Source organism: Solea solea, chromosome 1, assembly GCF_958295425.1.
Source record: "Solea solea chromosome 1, fSolSol10.1, whole genome shotgun sequence".
Lineage (NCBI taxonomy): Eukaryota > Metazoa > Chordata > Actinopteri > Pleuronectiformes > Soleidae > Solea > Solea solea.
In genome coordinates this window covers 7430683-7450590 of record NC_081134.1, presented here as the reverse complement: position 1 = coordinate 7450590, position 19908 = coordinate 7430683, and the positions used below count along the sequence as shown (strand labels likewise).

At 41.8% G+C, this 19908-nt stretch overlaps 2 protein-coding genes and 1 long non-coding RNA gene across 5 annotated transcripts; 2 read left to right on the top strand and 1 right to left on the bottom strand.

Moving 5' to 3' along the window:
* The first annotated feature begins 2415 nt into the window (after window positions 1-2415).
* LOC131468312 (phosphatidylinositol 3-kinase regulatory subunit gamma-like) lies at window positions 2416-8197 on the top strand. Its single transcript, XM_058642404.1, has 11 exons — window positions 2416-2639; window positions 2726-2782; window positions 4565-4676; window positions 4788-4886; window positions 4988-5168; window positions 5291-5407; window positions 5528-5670; window positions 5782-5958; window positions 6065-6139; window positions 6259-6429; window positions 6541-8197. The coding sequence occupies exons 2-11, from the start codon at window positions 2728-2730 to the stop codon at window positions 6812-6814; spliced, it is 1404 nt and encodes a 467-aa protein (XP_058498387.1). The 5' UTR covers window positions 2416-2639; window positions 2726-2727; the 3' UTR covers window positions 6815-8197.
* Window positions 8198-8242: 45 nt separating this feature from the next.
* LOC131468321 (uncharacterized) lies at window positions 8243-10288 on the bottom strand. The gene is made up of 3 exons (XR_009241695.1): window positions 10168-10288; window positions 9523-9641; window positions 8243-8495 (listed from the first exon to the last, which is right to left on the bottom strand). It is a non-coding gene; the product is annotated as an uncharacterized LOC131468321 (long non-coding RNA).
* Window positions 10289-14189: 3901 nt separating this feature from the next.
* ipp (intracisternal A particle-promoted polypeptide) lies at window positions 14190-19647 on the top strand. 3 transcript variants are annotated; one of them, XM_058628379.1, is made up of 10 exons: window positions 14190-14257; window positions 14625-15046; window positions 15142-15353; window positions 15552-15771; window positions 15906-16061; window positions 16162-16329; window positions 16414-16551; window positions 17046-17168; window positions 17289-17509; window positions 18019-19647. In XM_058628379.1, the coding sequence occupies exons 2-10, from the start codon at window positions 14698-14700 to the stop codon at window positions 18241-18243; spliced, it is 1812 nt and encodes a 603-aa protein (XP_058484362.1). In that variant the 5' UTR covers window positions 14190-14257; window positions 14625-14697; the 3' UTR covers window positions 18244-19647. The 3 variants fall into 3 exon arrangements, with proteins under 3 accessions (XP_058484362.1, XP_058484369.1, XP_058484355.1); XM_058628386.1 differs by having other exon boundaries at window positions 14197-14257; window positions 14680-15046; XM_058628372.1 differs by having other exon boundaries at window positions 14206-15046.
* Window positions 19648-19908: the final 261 nt, after the last annotated feature.

Genomic DNA, 19908 nt, shown 5'->3' with positions numbered 1-19908 from the left:
GATGAGTCACATCAGCTAGCAGGCAGCTGGCAGGCCTTCAATATAAGCCTATCCTGTTAATCTTACAATTAGCCTACATTGATCCCATCAGGACTGCCTGGATCTGGGGTGCAGAGCCTACAAGCTTATCCTGCAAGTCGACCCTCCCATGCTCAGGCCACTACATGCTCCCAGCTCACATGGGGCACACAAGCAAATACGCGGCATACCCCAAACGTATCAGCTTTTTCCAAATGCAGATCATCTCGACAACTCATCCCCGAAACAAAGCCCGGAGATTGGAGCTCAACATGCCAGTGCCATGCTATACCCCCGCTCACTAACATGTCTGGAGCCCTGACATGATGCTGTTGTGTTTCAAGAGAGTGGAGGTGGTGGTGAAATGTGTCACAGAGGTCGTACCAAGAAGTTAGGGGGGCAGAATCTGTGCTCTTCTGACACCAAGGGGGGGGGCGGGGGGGCAGGATTAGCTTGGGCCAAGTGACATGCCGTGACACGTCTCTAGGCTTCTTCAGGTACAAACACATGGAAAGCACCAGACACACAAGTGTGTACACACAACCATATAAATACAAACATGTCAATCGGTGGATGTAATGCCTAAAAGAGACCTATGAACATTGATTGTCTTTTGCTAAAATTGCTTATAATCTTCTTTAGTGTCTATTTCTGTAATTACCCACACACACAGCTGAACACAAATGCCGTGTTTCTATCATGGTACAGTTTGGTTTGTTACAGTACGGTACAACCCTCGGTCAGCCTTGCGTTTCGACTGAGAACAGTACCTTTACTTGGTCAACGGCCATGTCAGCGAGATACGTAGCGTGACGTTGTACCAGTGCTCCGACAGTGAACAGCGACATCAAACGCAACAACAACAACAACAATGGAGGACTTTCAGTTTGCGGCTGTTTTTCAAAGTCAAACTCTGTATGAGAATCGACTTCCGTCGCATGGGAGTGACGCTTTTTTGTCACCCAATCTGCTGACTGTCGTGGATCTAGCTCTACTCGAACTGTACCATACGATTACTCTGGTACTCCAAGGGAAAGGCACATAAAAATTGAATGATCGGGGCCATTTATTTTGGTAGTATTCCTAATGGAAACGCAAAAAAATGCACACCGTACAATACTGAAACAAACCATTCTACTCGGTGGAAACACACGATCACAATCCTTGTGCTCTCTTGCTATAGCTTGCTCCATTGTAGCAGTTACCAAAGTACTTTTCATGGACACTGAGTGGATGCAGGAAAGACTCGTCTTACTGATGAGAAAAAGGAATGCCGGAGGCAATTACATCTCCTGACTCCCTGTCCTTGGGTCAAAAGGGGAGCAGCCATAAACGCTTGGACACCAACAGAGACAGACCTCTGACCATGCAGACCTTGTTTCACTCTCCCTGCAGCCACAAATGTGAGCTGGTGGAGGAGCCGTTGGTTGTTTAAATGTACAGCACAATGCCATCCTGTCTCAAGTACTAACAATGATGCATGTATTCAACCAACATGATCATATAAGGGGGAAAAAAAATGCTCCTCTTGTGGCCATTTCTAGCACATTCTGATAGAAACACCATTAAATAAACATTTCTTTCTGCCCTACATTCATCTTCGAGGCGCTGGTGAGTCTACAGGTGTTAACACACCTGCTATTGCCTATTGTGTCTTCAACCCGATGATCTCAGCGCGGCAATAATTATGAGTGGTGACAGTCAAGATGTCATTTTTGTTGCTAAACATGTTAGACAAGCTCAACAAGAATTTAATACACGCATGCCAACTCGGCAGGCTACTTTGTTGCCTCTCAAACAAAAGAGTCTATGCCTGGTGCGTTCTGGGTGCCAAACACCTGAACACAGTTTAATTACCATAAAACATAAAGCATGATGTCATTTTATTGCAACCTAGTCACTCTACGGCACAACAGAAGTGACAGGAACAGGAACGTGCTCTTTTTCTACTGTTATTATTATTATTATTATAATAATAATTATTATTATAAATCCATGTACAGCATACAGCTAGATCCTGTTATTTTTTTATGGTGCAAGTTAATAGACCAGGTTTTTCTTTTCCATTCACGGAATTTTTCTGCTATTACTGTACAGCCAGAGGAGAGTTGAATGAAACGACCCGGAATGTACCATTATAAGTTAGGGGGGGTTCTGATGTAAGATACACGACAGAACTGTACATGAAGAAGAACAAAAATTAATGATTATTTCACATATTCAATAGATACATTGTGTCTACGGTTCGCACGTGCAATGTAAAATTGACTGTGTGCGCTTTACATGACAAATAATCCAAGAGGAAAAAAGAACACCCCCCCTCCCTTACTGTAGCAGCAGTTTGGACTGTACCAAGATGACGAGAACAGCCCTTTAAAGTCGCTCTACTTCCGAGATGAAGTAAAGTAGAGCTCCAGTGCATAGAGACAATACACGCACTGACAATCGATGCGCCCGAAGAAGGAAAAAAAGTCATTACAATCCCCAATTATACAGGCTATGTTGAGGGGAGACATTTGGACACCGGGATTTTTTCTGGACTCGGATGTGAAGGAGTTTGCTTTTTGTCCACATCTATGTAGGACGTGGCGTCTGCGAATGCACTGAACAGCCTAAACTAGGTCCATGTAACATACGTGCATTGTTTCTTTTTTTTATTTTGTGCGCAAAGACAACAACATCAACCTGGAATACTCTTGTGAAACAGGAATGGTGTTTCCTCCTGAAGGCTTATTCTACATCGAAATGGATCAAGCGCCACCAGGTAAGTTAGGGTTAAACGCAGCCATTGTCTGTTCTGTGGGGCACGGAATCTGCTTTACTTTAAAATGTTATAATTATCCCTGTGTCATTTTTGTACATCTTTGCTGCTGGTGTCATCTTATGAACTGTCTGTGATACTAATGGAGAGGTCCTCGGCGCTGCTCTCCCCCCACTGGCAATGCCCAGGCATGCATAGCGCAATTCACTTGCCAATTACGTAATACCTTTCTGTGGATCAGGCGCAGTGGCTTTGCCTCTTTTCTTTTGTCCCGGCGCAGATGACAAAACTCGCACAGAGAAACGCACCGCGGCCGAGCACCTCCTCGCGGTGCAGGACCGGAGACAATGCGGGGCTTTGGCAGCGGTGACACGGCAGTTTGAGAGGAATATAACCGAGGCTGCGTTAATTAGCGCCGCATGAAACGAGCGCTTTGTTCTCCTCCGCAGCCAACCGTGCTTAATTTGTGCGCCAGCTCTGGAAGTAGGCTAGAGGCGAGCAGACGAGACAGCTCGTCTCATGACTTAAACTCCGGCAACTTACGTACACTTTGGTTTTATTATTGACATTTGTCATCTGACCGCGGCGTTATTACACTGTTCTCACAGTCTGTTAATACAGGGCCTGTCATGTCTCACTACAAACAACTGTCTGCACACAATTCTGTTTGACGCAAAGTAAATTACAACACAAGTCCACGTACATTAAATGCATCAAAGTAGCCTTTGATTAACTACAATGTATATGGTATTACAACAAAGTTACAACACACATGTGTATATTTACATACACACACATTATATAATGCAACATATGCGTGCCCTCACACACACACACACACCACATTTATTTCATCAGTTCTTTTCATCATTTGCATGCATGGCTCTTGTCTGTGCTGGTATGCGCAAAGTGGGCTTTGGAAGCCAGTAAGAGTTTCTTGGCAGCAGACCGAGAGGGGAAGGTGTGCAGGTTTAATTTTGCTGAGCTCAGGAACCGCAGCTTTTCGTTTTGTGCCTGCCACTGTGCTGCTACACCTGCCTTTTGTTTATTTTAAGGTCAGAAAAAGAGGAGAGCGGATGGTGGGAGAAACCCACATTTTCTCCTCTCTGAGGTGCTCTTGTATTCACTCGAACTGCCTCATGAAAGGCACTTTTGTCCTGCAGTGAAATATATCGCCCTTCACCTCCTCTTGATGCGGTTTGCCCTCCTTTTTCATTTTTAGGAAAACGCTTAGTCCTTTGGCCAGACTCAGATATTTTCTTTTACTTCAGAGGCTGATGGAAAACTTATGAGGACCTGCAAGTGGGCAATGGTTTAAAGAAAGGAGGTGTGGTGCTAAAGGTTTCAAACACACATTTACAGGCAATGTAATCGTTCTTATGCCAAGAGGGACTGTGCCACGGGTTAGAACCTGGACTTTCTCTACTTTGTTACAGGTAGTTAAACACCTAATAATGAGAATATTTGGTCAAATTAAAACAAAACAAAACAAAAAAAAGAACGGTTACTACCACATTTCCTTTATTTAGTGCTGACAACTCTTCACATCATGTTAATTACTCCTCAAGCGATCTCTTAGAAACATGTCTGGGCTTGTCCCTATAACTTGACAGGCTCCATCAAGTAGGTGTGACAGAGCGTGTGTGCTGGGGAGGAGGGGGTTACAGAGGAATTACACCAGTTACAATACTAAACTAGATTTAAAAAAAAAAAAAACTATCATCCTGGTAGTTTAAAAACAAAAAAAAATAGCTTTCTTATCATTCCTTTCCTTTTTGCTCGCAGCTCTCCCTCCCAGGTCATCAAAGCCTTTGTCTTCCACCATGAACAACAACTGCCCCTCAACGCCTGAATGTTCACTACAGGATGCTGAATGGTACTGGGGAGACGTCACCAGGTAACTTAATCTTTAAAAGTCACGTGTTTTAAAACAGCACACTGATAAGAAAGTGTTGCTTTTTTACATATTGGTATAATCTAACTTACATGAACTGTTTTTTTTTCTTAGGGATGAGGTCAATGAGAAGCTCCGTGACACACCTGATGGCTCCTTTTTAGTGCGTGACGCATCCACAAAGCTGCAAGGAGACTTTACGCTGACCCTGAGGTAAGCAGCAGACGCAAAAGACAACTGGCGATTTAATAGCTATCATCTCAGGTTTTGATTTTATTTATTTTAATCTGTTTTTGGGCGCTGCTCTCTTCCAGGAAAGATGGGCACAACCGGCTGATCAAAATTTACCACCACGATGGGAAATACGGCTTCTCTGACCCCCTGACATTCACTTCGGTGGTGGAGCTAATCTTGTACTATCAGCACCATCCGCTCGTAGAATATAACGCCACACTGGATCTGATGCTCACCCATCCTGTGTCCCGCTTCCAGCAGGTGAACTATTATTTTATCTCCCCTATCACTAACATGTTTGAGGTGGGATAATTCAGATTTGTGTTAAATACAGAGCGCAATGAAATGTACCTGATCTGATGAAGTGTACTGTTTGACATCAGGTGAAAGAAGACAATGTTGATGTCGCTGGACGAAAGCTGAAGGAGGTTCACTGTCAGTACGAAGAGAAGTCGAGGGAGTTTGACTGTCTTTACAAAGCCTTCACAAAGACCTCACAGGTAAAAACTCAGTTTAAAATGACAAAGTTGATTATCTCTGAAAAATATCATTTCTGTTTTGTAACAGAAGCATTATCAGTGGGTTTTTTTTTCTTACTGGATGTATTTGCCATGTTGCAGGAAATACAAATGAAGAGAACGGCGATTGAGGCATTTAACGAGACAATGCTCATCTTCGAGGAGCAGTGTCGTGAACAGGAGCGCTACGGAGAGGAGTTTGAAATGAACAATCTGTTTGAGGGAGCCGACACAGATCTGGAGAGGTAATTCATGACATCATCACATATCACCAAATTTAGTCGAATTTAAGATGCATGCAGACTATTTACCCTTGAACTCTGGCCAGACTCATGACCTTTACTTTCCACCTCTAGCTTCCTGATAAATTATGATAAGCTGAAGTGTCGTCTTGGGGAGATCTACGACAGTAAAATCCATCTGGAGGAAGACTTGAGAACGCAGGTGGAGGACTACAGAGAGACAGACAGGAAGATAAACAGCCTGCGACCTGATCTCATCCAGCTACGCAACATCAGAGACCAGTACCTGAAGTAAGTGTTGTCAGAATATTGTGTGGTAAATCATTTAAGCGAATTTAGTTTGGCAACTTAAAATCATGAGAAGAAATTAAGCATTCCTTTACACTTCTGTTTGCAGCTGGCTTAATCACAAAGGTGTGCGGCAGAAACGCATCAATGACTGGTTGGGGATACAGAGTGACAGCCTCGATGAGTAAGTGCTATTAAATTCTCTCCAGAATCTAAGAATGAAGAATGTGACCAATTACTTGAACAACAACTGCAGAGATGGCACAGAGGCATTATTTTAATGGAGACTCTTGTCTTTTCCAGCACATATGTCCTGAAAGGGGATGAGAAGAATTTGCCGCATCAGGATGAGACGAGTTGGTTTGTTGGAGAAATGAGTCGGACGCAGGCTGAGGAGATGCTTGAAGGTAAAGCTCCTGGAACGTTCCTCATCCGCGAAAGCAGCAAACAGGGATGCTACGCCTGCTCTGTTGTGTGAGTATCATTATGGAAAGTGGAGTAAAAAGAAGTCATTGAGAGGAATATTGATCATACTGTAACTGTGTGGCAGTCGATGACGGAATGTCTTTTTTTCATTTGCTTTAGTGTGAATAAAGAAGTGAAGCATTGCATGATCTACAGCACACCACATGGATATGGCTTTGCTGAGCCCTATGACGTCCACTGCTCACTGAAAGACCTTGTCCTGCACTATCGCCTGCACTCTTTAGCGCAACACAATGACGCCCTGGATGTTCGGCTGTCACATCCAGTGCACGCCAAAGCTGCATCCTCACCTTCTCAACGTGCAGAGGAACACAAACTCTTACAAACTCCAAAACACACAGCCGGACTCCCGCCTGCAGCTCCAGAAATGTAATCCAGCCGAGAGACAAAAGGACATGTTTACTGTATCCTGCGAAAACGACTGCATCGAGGTGCATAGTGTAACATTTTGCACTACAGCGATTCCATCGTTTTTTTTTTTTGTTTTTTTTTTGTTTTTTGTGAATGAGATTTCACAGAATTGAAGTGGGACCGGACTTGAATGTCAGCTTGAACTTTGTTTGTTTGTTTTCAAAAGAGACTGTTTAAGCTTTCAAAAAAAATTGTACTTCATTTATTGCTGTTTTGTTTAGTGGACACTTTCTTTGGGGATGTTGACAACCAGAAAATTGCTCACTAATGTCAGGTGCTGCACCTTTGTTTGACTTCAGCTTTTACAAGTTGACTTACTGTTGCTAGAGATGTCCTTTTACCTAGTTAAAATTAATACAGCTATTAAAATTTGATGGATATGATGGATATATACTAGGTTACTACTACTTACTGCATTCGTGAGGGGAGGTAAATGGTGCTGTACACAGGCTGATTCCATCATGGTGGACCAAACCGTTCTTGGCTAAATCCCAGGTGTGAATATGTGAAAGTCTGTGGAACACCTTGACAATTTTCCCCTTTCCTAATAAGTAAATATTCATATACAGTGGATACGTATGTAGCATTAACATCCTGTAGAATACCATTGTAAGAGTATATTCAATGTTATACCCATCGACCAAAGCACTTAATAGTGAGCAAATCTACATCCCTGTTTTGTCCGATAAACGCATTTGGGCAAGGGGAGGGCAATTCATGTACACCTGCTGATGTGCTGATCAAAACATAATCTGAAGTACTGTATGTTATATTCTGTTACTCAAAGAAGTATAAGCTTTTTGTATTCTATATATATTTTTTCTATAAACATGCCACAAAATGAAAGCTTGAAGAAAGTGCAATCCAACAGTATTTCTATTGTTGCAATGTATGACGACGATGATGATGGTGGTGAAGGTAATGCTGTTATGAGAGGTTGACATTTGCCACAAAAATGCACTCTCTTTGGTGGTGTCAGTGTGATGTGGCCTCCGATGTTTGTGTGAACTGCCAGAGGTCCGGATGTATCCTGCCTCCATTACTTGAACTGTGGCATTGCTCAAGCTATGAATGTTTTTCATGACATGCAGCCTACATAGCTTAAGAGGAAAGGAATCCATGTTGAACTTGGCACATTTTTCAAGTTTGAGGACAATAGATACTCTGTACAGAGAAACTGTAAAATGTATTTCCGAAGTTGGTTTATGAAAGGAGGGTGATTAAGCCTCTTATAAAAATATAACTCCACTGGGGGACTGAGGAAACTCCTCGGGTGAAGCTAAGCAATGTGAGATCCTGACCTTTTTCTTGCTGAAAGACAATAAACTGATGAGGGTTTTGTCAACCTGCATCATTCATTGCTTTTTATTCACAGTCCAAAGCTGATACTTTGCTCTGTGTCATAATTTAGTGTCACACATAAAACATTTTAGAGGCTATTATGTGTTGTTGTCTTTTTTTTCCAGGTAGGAAAAAGACAGAATGACTACCGACTTATTTTAAGGGTAACATCATTTTAGGATAAAAGACAGAATGAGTTACTTATTTAATTGTACCTTCTCTTACCATAGAAGCACTGAACTTTGATGAGCTTATTCTCGGGGAAGGAGAGACGGGAGGCAGCGAGGGTGGTGGAGGACAGACTGTGAACAGATGGAAGAGAAAGGAAGCCATAAAAACAATAGCAGGATATGTGCAGGCCCTGTTCTCTGCTCTGTCCTGCCCCTGTTGAAGTTTAAATCTACTTCACTGGGAACATGCAAGATTTTGAAGCAACTTTTTTTATGGTCCTGTGAAAGGAATGCAGCTCGACTGTAAACATTTGGTACCAGCCAGCTCGAGAGCAGCTTGAGTTTTGTCTCCCAAACTTTATCACACTGTCAGCAACTCTGATAATTTAAAAGAAAAAAAATATGTGGGTTTCCATCAGCAGGTTTCTATGCACATTTCGATTTGTGCATAAAACTGGATGGAAATACAGAAACTATCTTGAAGTACCGCATAAATACTTTTATGCCTGAGGGAGCTTAAAAAGAAAAAGAGCTACCATATCAATGAAACATGAATGCAATGAAAACAGATTTAGTGAACAAAAGAAAAAAAAATCTCACATTATTGAAACGACGCTCCAGCTTCCGCATTTCAGTGCATTGGAAAAATTGAAGAAAAGGTGGATGAGAGGAAGTATGTGTGGACTGATGAGGAAACCACAGCATTCCTCGACTTAGCGTCAGCAGCAAATGTTACTACAATAATAGACGGGAAGCAGCAGCAAAACGCGGCCATGTATCAGCAGCTACTGCCTCTTTTCTTTATTTGCTTCATCACATCGCACCTTTTTATCCTTCTGTGGAGACCCAAACTTACAGATTTTGCTCCATCGTGATGAACCTACTTTCAATATTTGGAGGACGGAAGCATATCACATATTTTATTTAACTAAAGCTTGAGTTCTATCTACAATATGAGATATGGTGGGTACTGATGACTGTTGTAAAGATGATGATGACCCTGAGTGACATCACCACTGGCCTTCTGTGACCAGAGTAACAGGTGGCCTCTCTCAACCATCACATGAGGCCTGTGTTAGGTAGGGATTAATGAGGAACAGAAGGCAGGGATGTACTGGTGCAGAGTCTCAGTTCCAGGGCATGGATTACTCCCTCTTACCTGTGTCAGCATAGGGAGCTGGTGGCGGACAGGCGACATGCACGCTCTGCCAGGATGGACCAGATGCAGGGGAGACAGACACATAGGACAGACTGTACCAGCGCTGAGTCACCCTCTGCCTGCATAAGACAACGAGAGAGTGGGTAGAGAAAGTGTGTGGGGGTAGACAGACAGGAAAAGAGGAGGGACAGGAAAAAGTATTCAAAAAAGGGGGGGGCATTACTCAAACTCCTGCACAGGATATAAAAAAAATAAAGGCTGAAAAGGTCATGCTGAGCCTTTGCTACATTTCCCTTTTTACCAGAAGCACACTCCTGCCTAGATACACCAAAGCTGACACTGCTCACTCTTTTCTCTTTTCCTTTTTTAATGTTCCTTTGCTCCCTGTGTCTGAGTTTAATCTATGTAAAAACCCAACCCCCCACGCCTTTCTTTCCCTTTCCCCCCCTGACTCATACACACACGGAAACCTTCTCAGCTTTCCTCCTTTTCTTTTTCCTTGCCAACAGGCCTCAGCCATAGAGCTCGCTCGTTTAAATTCATAGTAGTTCAGCTTCATATTTCTCATTTTAAATAAGTCCTGGGCTGGCTGCTGCTGGTGGGAGGAAGGGGGCAGAAGGGGGAGGAGGGTGGGGGACGAATTACCTTTGGAGTCACGCCTAAAACACACACACCAGTGGCTGCACACTTTCAGTAGACGACGAGGTTTTCGCTTTCAGTTTGGCTGCAACCAATCCGCTCCCTCCTTCCCTTCTGTCTCCGTCCGATTCCACCGTCTCCACGCTACGCCTCCAGCCAATGAGAGGCTGGGAATGTGCGGAGCGTCAGCCAATCAGCGGCCAGTTGCTATGTTAGGGGCAGAATCGATAAGAGAGCAATTTTTTTCCCCTCACTCTTTTACTAGTGGCTCACATTATAGCAGTTTTATAGGCTGAAGGCAAGATGCTGTTGCCTGCCAAGCAACATATATCCTACGGACTGAACCATTAAACATAGGAGGGGCACATTTCCCAGATTTTCTTTGAAGACTTTCCCTACACAACCTCATTTAAAAGTCAGTTGATGGCGTTTGCTGTATGTATGTGTGTGTGTGTGTGTGTGTGTGTTTGTGTGCGCACAAAACTGAGTCCTTGAGGTCAAGAAATAGCTAATTAACCTGAGAGTGTTTCCAAGCTTGACAGTGTAATGGAAAAGGATGTACATCACCGCAGGTTCACACTGAAAAGGAAGTTTTTACATAAGTTTTTCCATTCCCGCTCCCTTCTCTTGAAGGGCCAATGTGTTAGGATTAGTGGCATCTAATGGTAAGACTGGAGAATAAAAAAACAACTCACCCCTGGTGCTTCTCGTTTACCTGCTCACCCTTCGTTTCCTTTGTATAGTATCATTTCACAAAAATGTGAAAGAGACTGCTGTAGAAACATGGTGGAGCAGCACAGGCCTTGCCCAGGGCAAAAGACACAGGGTCAGGGGTTAGGGTTAGGGTTAGAGTAGGAACATTTTTTATGATAAAACAATTATACAAAATGTAAACATGCCAATGGGTAGTAAATTCAATTTCTGCCAATAAACCCTAGTAAATAATGTTGAACATCGGACCTTTCAATATCCTGCTTATCCTTTTAAAGAATTGTCCAAAAAAACGGCTACAAGACTTAACACTCATTACTGATTACTGTCCAAATATCTAGGATAACCTAATTATTAAGTGTCTTGGTACTGTTGAACCACACGTCCTTTGGTGACCCAGTTTAATATTGCTGAGTTTTCTTGCTTCACAAATAAATAGAAAACTACAGTAAATTGCCAAAGCTGAATATAATAGGTGCAATGTATAAGTTGCACCTTAACACTTTTTCTCTACTTAACTTGGTTGATTATAAGATTTATAATGCTCTGCTGTTTTGATATTTACAATGATATTTATTGTGGCCTCTCTTCACGCTAATGCAGTGGATGCCTCCAAATCTAAAATGACCGGTCATTTCGTTAAACGTGGTGACAGTGATTGGAGTAAGGAGCTCAGTGAGATGAGAGGTGACACTGAGCCAGCTCTTGTGAAGTGATAACATACTAGTGTTTGCTGACAAATTCAGGAGCATTGCCAGTTAAGATCCACATCAAAATCCGAATTGCAGCCACCAGCTCAGGCATGGGTGGAAAGTATTCCACTTGTTTGGAACATATAGGGCAACAGGAAAGCATTACCACTTCAAAATAATAAATTACGTTTTGGATAAATGCCCAAAAAGTATGCATGAGTTCCTCCTAATTTAACCTGAGACACCCCCTTATTATGTTGTGCAACCATTCTTCAAGGGAAAAAAAAATTAGCTGTAATAGATGAAGGACCACAGTGTCTGTCAAGCTCTCAGTCTCATCGTAGAAGCTCAGCTCTCAAATAGATTAAAAAAGAACCAGCAGGCATGTGGCCAGCAAGGCAATGAAGGCACAGACTCTGACACTGTCTGCAGGACAGATGGCAAGGAAGTTCAAATCAGAAACCAGCTCAGTCTGAAAGCATAATGCTGTATGTACATTGCAGGTGGTGGCCTGAGCCAAGATAAGGGTTACACCTTTCGCAGGTCCTGTCAGGTGAAGCTGAAGCCTTGTTTGATTTTAACTGACGGATTGCAGTCATGATAACTTTAATACTATTGTATAAGAAGGAACATGTATCATAACCAGGGTATGTAAGGGTTAATGTTATGGAAGGAATGTTTCAAAATCCCAAACACTGTTTTTTTTTTTTTTTAATTACCTTTGTATGATTTTTGATTTAAAGCCAATAAAAGCACTCGGCAAACTCTGAACTCTACTTATTCCATAAGAACCCTTGAGCTGTCAATTTCACCCCATAATGTTTTTCTTTCCTGGTTAAAAGCAACATATCGCAGGGGAAAGAGCCCTGATGAAAAAGTCAGACAAACCCTACACTTAAAACAGAACAGCAATTACAGCAACCACTTTCCATAGAATGACCCTCACACCACTTACTTTTTCTGCCTCTACATGGGAGATTCTGCGAGCTACGCAAACAAGGGACGGCTTCCCATCACCATATAGGGAGACATGGTGATCAGTGAAAATAATTATCTTGCTCTTGATGAGCAAAAACATTACCTAGAGGAAAGAATTAGAGACCACAGCCATGCAAAGCAAAAATAAAATATGTCTGTGTCACTTCATTTGAGTTCATTTAAACTCCTCACCCGCTTATTAAAACCTGTTTTACAAGCGACACCTGCCCCAGCAGCGGTGTAAAGAACAAGAGGCAATGGAAACATATGACAAATAATTCTTATGAAGCTAGACACAAAAGATAATAACTGTGGAGAACCTGCATGTCCCTCACCAGTGTGTATCATCCCTCAATTGAATAGACATTTTTTGTTGTTGTTGAACATTAATGAAATGGCAATGAAGCTCTGATCACCTCATGAATGCTAAAAAATATGTAGTGTGATAAAAACACACACAGTCTCTTGTGGAAAGTAAACGAGTCACAAGTGAAAAAAGAGCTTAATTTAAGAATAAATTATACATTTTAATCATCAATAATTTGTTATTCTGGTAGACTTTTGATAAGTATTATATAAAGAGGATTGGTTCTAAATGATATTGCTGTAAATGGCAACAAAAACATATATATATAAATAGTTTATAAGTTTACTGATTAGGAGATTTGCAGTGAAAATCGAGTGAACAAGACACTTGATAGTGTTGCATTTGTAGTTTTATTTGAAGCGTGCATTACTGCTTCATGTTCACAAACTACTTAAATCTCTTTATACTGAGTGAGCCATTTGTTCAGTTGAGGTGTCCTTCAATGAAACAAGACATACTTAATAATACAGGCCAACAAGAGGGAAATAAGGGTGTAGCTAAAATGGTGGCCAGGTTGACACATGACTATCTCTGAATTATAATAGGCCAGGTTTGGTGGCACCACACGGGTGGTTTCATTCTCATTGCCACAGTGCAGTTGCTAAAATTGAAAGTCAAAAGTGACAGATGTTTCGTCACTTTACGTATTTCAAGTGTATGACAGATTATTTTACTGGATGTGACATATACTTGGATATTTCAAAGTGCCTTTCAGAGGTGTTTTTCACCTCAGTGCAGTTGACCAGACTGATTTAATGAGCACGAGCAGTGCTTGAGTTCTGAATGTAATAACAGGTTTCCAACATAATATTTAAACTAATTTGATACAAAGCTACTGATTAAAACAAACCGGACTACCCATTGCCACCGTCTAAGAGTAGGCTAGGTCGCTGGCTCGACTTTGCAGCCAACACATTGGAGCACAGCTACATCTAAAATTACCATTCTGCTGGGGGCTGACATGGTAAGAATACTATGATAATTTACATGGTAGGTTTTTGTGGTTTCTTGTCAAGGACTTCCATTTGTTAAACTGCTTGTTTAGGGTAACACTGCCACCTGGTGTTGAATGTTGTAACAAGGCATGTGTGTACTCGTAAATTATGCCCCAATAAAAACAATAATACATTTAAAAAATAAAATAAAAAAAGCCGTCGTGTGAACAAAGGTTTGTGCCCCTGACAAAGTAAAACAACGGTTGTTGTTGATACAAAGTTGGAATGGATGATTTCTGGGAGTCGATTAGTTGTGACTGGAGCTTTAAGGCCAGTGCAGTCGATCCAGAATGGAAGATTGACAGTGCAGGGCGACGGAAGTTGCCCGTGTGTCCAAATCAGTAAACTTATGGGTGAGTTGCAGCTGGAACAAGCGAAAACACTGCATGTTTTGTATAAATGTGCGTGATCGTCTATGAGTTGACAGTCTTTGTGATGGTTAGAGGAGCTGTCGACGTATGTAGGGATAGTTTAAGCGTTAAATAATGTTGTCTCTGATGGTTAGCATGTCGTGCTAACGGCGACAGGAGTTGTGTTTTTATAGACAAAATAGTAACTTTGAGATGGACAGTGACTTTCATATTATTGCCCCACTGTGATTCACCACTGAGCAGTCGAGGCAGACATGTTGTATACGTGTATGATACAATATTTGCTGATAAAGTCATAATTGTTTGTTGCCACACAACAATCAACTCTGTGGATTATTGTTGCGGTCAGCTCCTATGTCTTTCAGGCCTGCTTTGGGCTGAGACGCTGGTCTCCATGGTAACAGAGTCCTGCCCCAGCTGCCATGTCCTCCATCTGTCAGTCAACATCCCCTGGCTGTGGTGGTGGTAGTGGTGGTGATGCAGCTGCCATGGCAACCCAGACATCGGAGCAGGCTCTGCTGGCCTCAGACCGCTATGCCAGACTCATCCTGGCCCAGATGAACAAAATGCGGCTTCGCACTGACTTCTGCGACGTGGGGCTGAAGGTCGGCAGCAAAGTCTTCAGGGTCCACAGGCTGGTGCTGGCTGCCAGCAGCCCATATTTCTCTGCCTTGTTCTCTGGTGGGATGAGCGAGGCAGATAAAGAAGAGGTGCAGCTCCTCGGTGTGGAAACTGAAGTATTTGAGGTCTTGCTTGACTTCATATACACAGGTCGGCATCAATCCATCATCTTCTTAAATGATATCTGTATACCTTTGTACGATTGTACTATTCTTAGTGAAAATATATACTTTTCTTCCTAACAGGGATGATCAGTGTGACTGTGGAGAACGTGCAGGAGCTTATGGTCGCAGCAGACATGTTGCAGCTGAATGAGGTGGTGTCTGTTTGTGGAGAGTTTCTGAAGGGCCACATGGACCCGTCCAACTGTGTGGGCATATTTCAATTTCTGGAGCAGATTGCCTGCATGGACATGCTGGAGTTTACTGAGAACTATATACATGTTCACTTTCTGGAGGTAAGACCCCAAAGTAACTGCTTAGCAGCAAATAAAAGTTGTAATGAGATCTCATCTTTTTCTGTCTACATTCACACCATCAACAATTTATTGTGACTTTATTTCCACCATATTTGTTGGTAAAAGTGCCTTTGCACACATAGATATTTCAAGATGAATGCTTCTTACACATTGCCTTTTCCAACTGCCTACCTGTAGGTGTGTGTTACTGATGAGTTCAGGGGCCTGTCGAAGGATCAGTTGGTCAGACTGCTGCGAAGTGAGGAGTTGAGAATTGAGGATGAGTACCAAGTATTCACTGCAGCCATGGATTGGGTTCTCCAAGATATGGCAAAGAGAAAAAAACATGTTGTGGAGGTGCTGGAACCGGTCCGCTTCCCTTTGCTTTCCCCACAGAGACTGTTTAAGTACATTGAGGGTAAGACACTATTAAGATTTACTGTACATTTCACAATGATATTCAACACTATTTTTACCTGAATTATTTTTAGTTTTGAAATCTAAAACAAAACTCCAACAGCAAACCATTTCTGCTGTTTTCTTTCCTCAAAGGTATTACTGACTTTAGCCTGAGGGTGGCACTGCAGACTCTGCTAAAGGAATACACTGAAGTCACAAAGTCTCCCAAAGAAAATAAGATGTTCAGTCTACTACAACCAGCCAAGATGAGACCCAGGCGAAAGGCCAGGAAATACCTCTATGCCATAGGTTCTCTATCAAACCTCTTATTCAGCCATGTTGAAATGTAATCTTTTAAAATTTTACAAAACAAAATGACAGACATTTATCTCAATCTTTGACGTTTTAGGAGGTTACACTCGGTTACAAGGTGGCCGTTGGAGTGACAGCCGGGCGTTGAGCTGTGTGGAGCGTTTTGACACCTTTAACCAATACTGGACCACAGTATCTTCCCTGCACCAGGCTCGCAGTGGTCTGGGGGTTGCAGTTCTAGAGGGTATGATCTACGTGGTGGGAGGTGAGAGAGCTGATCTTGTGATATCTAAATGTAACCAAAAAAGGCCTGTGGGATTATCAGTGTAACATGTTTTTCTTTTACTAGGGGAGAAAGACTCAATGATTTTTGACTGCACAGAGAGATATGATCCAGTGACAAAGCAGTGGGCTGCTGTTGCATCTCTGAACTTTCCTCGCTGTGGAGTTGGCGTCTGCCCCTGCCATGGAGCTCTGTATGCACTTGGTAATTATTGCGGTATTACTAGTGTCTTATTTAATCAAAGCGGACTCAGCACAAGGTGGAGGTATTAATGGGATTCTCCATTGATTTCATACATTTTGCTGCTAACATTGCTTGGCCTTGTATGACTTCTGATAAGTCTAACCTCAGATTTGTAGGCTATACTTTTAGTTTTAAAGGCATGGTCATATCAGTCACCAAACATCCAAACAAGGATGTTGGTTTTAGAGATACAAGACACATAAGAGAGTTGGATTTTTAACTGAGCACAACAAGGGTATTATTGGAATTGATGTTAATTAAAATAGACATTTTGTGTTTGAAATTAACCAGTTTACTTTAGTTTTAACCAAATCGATTAACAGATGTCGACACGTCGTGATTGTAGATTTGCATCAGGATTCTAAGCCTGATGTCCTGAGTGGAATGGTTGACTTTGAACTTACTTAAGTTCATCATTAATTCATAACCATTGTCCTGTCCTGACTGTACTGTAGGTGGTTGGATTGGCTCTGAGATTGGGAAAACAATGGAACGCTATGATCCAGAGGAGAACAAGTGGGAGGTAATTGGGAGCATGGCAGTTCCTCGTTACTACTTTGGATGCTGTGAGCTTCAAGGTGTGTGCTTCCTTTTTATTGTATTTCTCATGTAGCAGAGAGAATGTTCTATTTAACGCCTTGATTTTTCTTCTTGTATGAACTCTGCAGCTCTCAACTAATTTAAAGTTTTTTCTCCAGGGTTCATTTATGTGATCGGAGGGATAAGTGACGAAGGGATGGAGCTGCGATCAGCTGAGGTGTATGACCCCATCTCCCACCGATGGAGTGCCCTGCCAGTTATGGTCACACGTCGAGCCTACGTGGGTGTTGCCTGTCTCAATAACTGCATCTACGCAGTAGGGGGCTGGAATGAGGCGCTGGGTGCTCTGGAGACAGTGGAGAAATATTGTCCTGAAGAGGTAAAGCAACACCAAAGATGATGAAGCTTTGTCTTGTTTCATGCAGGACATGGAAGTCATATGCCCCAATGCATGTAATCAGCCAGCTGACCACAGTCTGTAAGCCATTCCACACCAAGTTGGTCCTTTTAAATAACACTCCTTCCTCATTAATTTCCTGCCTCAGCAATGCTGCCTCACACTGCTACCACTGGCAAAACTTTGCCACCTCCACCCCAGCGTCCAATTTTCTAGTTTAGAGTGTAATAGGCTTTAAAAGTTTAAAATGTTACTCAGTGTCTTACTTGGGCTAGCTCAAGCATAGGGGGTTTCCGGCATTGCACTCCCTGTTTGGCGTAGCGTGCTGTTTGGCCAATATAAGGAGCTCTTAAAGAGCGAGCCATCAGCACCAAGTCTAACTGTATTCCCATTTGTTGCAATAAATGGTTTAACAATGACAAGAATGTTCTTGACTGAAATATCGGTATTCCTTTGATTTTAACTCTCTGTGTCTCTTTGTTGTCTTTCAGGAAAAATGGATGGAGGTGGCCCCAATGTCCACTGCACGTGCAGGCGTGTCAGTGTCAGCAGTTAACGGGCTGCTCTATGCAGTCGGGGGCAGAGCAGCCAGCAGAGACTTCTCTGCCCCAGTGACAGTGGACTCTGTGGAAATCTACGACCCTCACCTGGATACTTGGACTGAGGTCGGCAACATGATCACCAGCCGCTGTGACGGAGGACTGGCTGTGCTCTGACATACAAGAATGTTCAGATTCAGACTATAAAACATTCATGTCAGCCCAAGTCACTCCAAAATTTCATAAACCAAGACATAAACAAGGTGTGTTTTGCCTCATGAAGGCTTTCATATCATCAATTATGTAATTTATACATGAACTAGACATGGCTTTCCTTTTTTTATTTGTCTTTTACATTTGGGATTCATTGAAATAATGTATATGACAGCAGATCTGCAACTGGAAAGCAAACCATTAACACTGTTACATGTGTGGCTTACACTTGTTTTTCCTTTTGTGTTGGAAGTTATCCTGAACTTTCTGTGGCAGGTTATGTTTTTGACTGATCAGAGTGAGAATACTGATCAAGGCTGAGATGTTGAAGCACTTTTGTTTAGTTGTTTTCATTATTATTTTACCTCAAAGGTACATGTGATGTGTGTGCATTGCTACTTGGAAAATCTTTAAACCACTTTGACCATATTTGATGATGGAACCAAATGAAACTTAGGTGTGTTTGAAGTTTTACAGTCAGTGATGATTTCTATACATAATGACTTGAAGACAGCACACCCCTGTTGCTATACTGCAGCAGGAATCGCCCATTTTCCACTGGGTTATTTTTGTACATATGATAGTATAAATAATTGTCTCTTTGTCAATTACACTCAAACCCAAGCAAGTTAATACAGTTACTTAACTCACTGAAAGCATCCAATGTACATGTTAAATCTTGTGTTTGTTGGTGTAAATACTGTTTATGTCCTCTTTGGAATCGGTCACATTTCTACATTTCAGATTAACGTGACAGTATTGCTCATTGTGTGCTATTACGCCTTTGCAAAGAACCATTACAAAATAGACATTATTGTTTTCTTTTCATATTTACAATAAATGTCACTCAAAGGCAGTGGCTAGGTTTGAAATGTACCCACATCCCTTCAGCAGCATCATTAAAATAGGCTTGAAAGAGAACTGAGCAAACATTTATGCTTAGAATGAGATCTTTGAAATTGTACCTTTGTGATGTACTGAGTATTAGTATGGAGGTACTATGTTAGGTCTTTTATGACAAATCAAGACATCTCACTGGATTTGTGGCTCCACAACGACTTTTTTTTTTCTTTAACTAGCTTTCACATTCATGTTTAGCTAAGGTTTGTTATTGTAAAGCATCATGGTTGTTTGGTGTTGATGTGGTAACCTTGCAAGACAACGCAAAATGAACAATCACTTACCTCCAGCTTAGCTACAAAAACACATTACACTGCAAACCTAAAATGAACCTCCAGTTAAATCCACTGTTAATTAGGACAGATTGTATTTGTGAATTATTGTAGTTAAGAGTTACAATTTATTAATTTTATCAATTTCTATTTATGAACATGTAAAAAAGGACCCAATAAAAGCAAATCTTCCTTACATTCCTTACAAATCTAAGGCAACATCCTCTCAACTAAGTGACAGCTCCTGCATTTGTTTATATGTTCTTCTTATAATCATTTCTAACTGGCTTTTTGATTTGTATCTCTGCACAACAGTGCAAAAACATCTAAATAGCCAGTGTGTCAACTTTGCACATGTACAATTGCTTTTTTCAAGTCAGGCATAGTTTGTCTCTACCTTTTCAAAGCAAAGAATGTGACTACACAAATGTTTTATTTTGTGTAGTCACTTATTTCC

Bases quoted from the DNA above. Each gene is read 5' to 3' on its own strand.
- ipp (XM_058628379.1), top strand. From the start codon at position 14,698: ATGTCCTCCATCTGTCAGTCAACATCCCCTGGCTGTGGTGGTGGTAGT. The intron at 15,354-15,551 runs GTAAGACCCCAA...GCCTACCTGTAG, and splicing joins TACATGTTCACTTTCTGGAG to GTGTGTGTTACTGATGAGTT. The intron at 15,772-15,905 runs GTAAGACACTAT...CTTTCCTCAAAG, and splicing joins ACTGTTTAAGTACATTGAGG to GTATTACTGACTTTAGCCTG.
- LOC131468312 (XM_058642404.1), top strand. From the start codon at position 2,728: ATGGTGTTTCCTCCTGAAGGCTTATTCTACATCGAAATGGATCAAGCG. The intron at 4,677-4,787 runs GTAACTTAATCT...TTTTTTTCTTAG, and splicing joins TACTGGGGAGACGTCACCAG to GGATGAGGTCAATGAGAAGC. The intron at 5,959-6,064 runs GTAAGTGTTGTC...TTCTGTTTGCAG, and splicing joins ATCAGAGACCAGTACCTGAA to CTGGCTTAATCACAAAGGTG.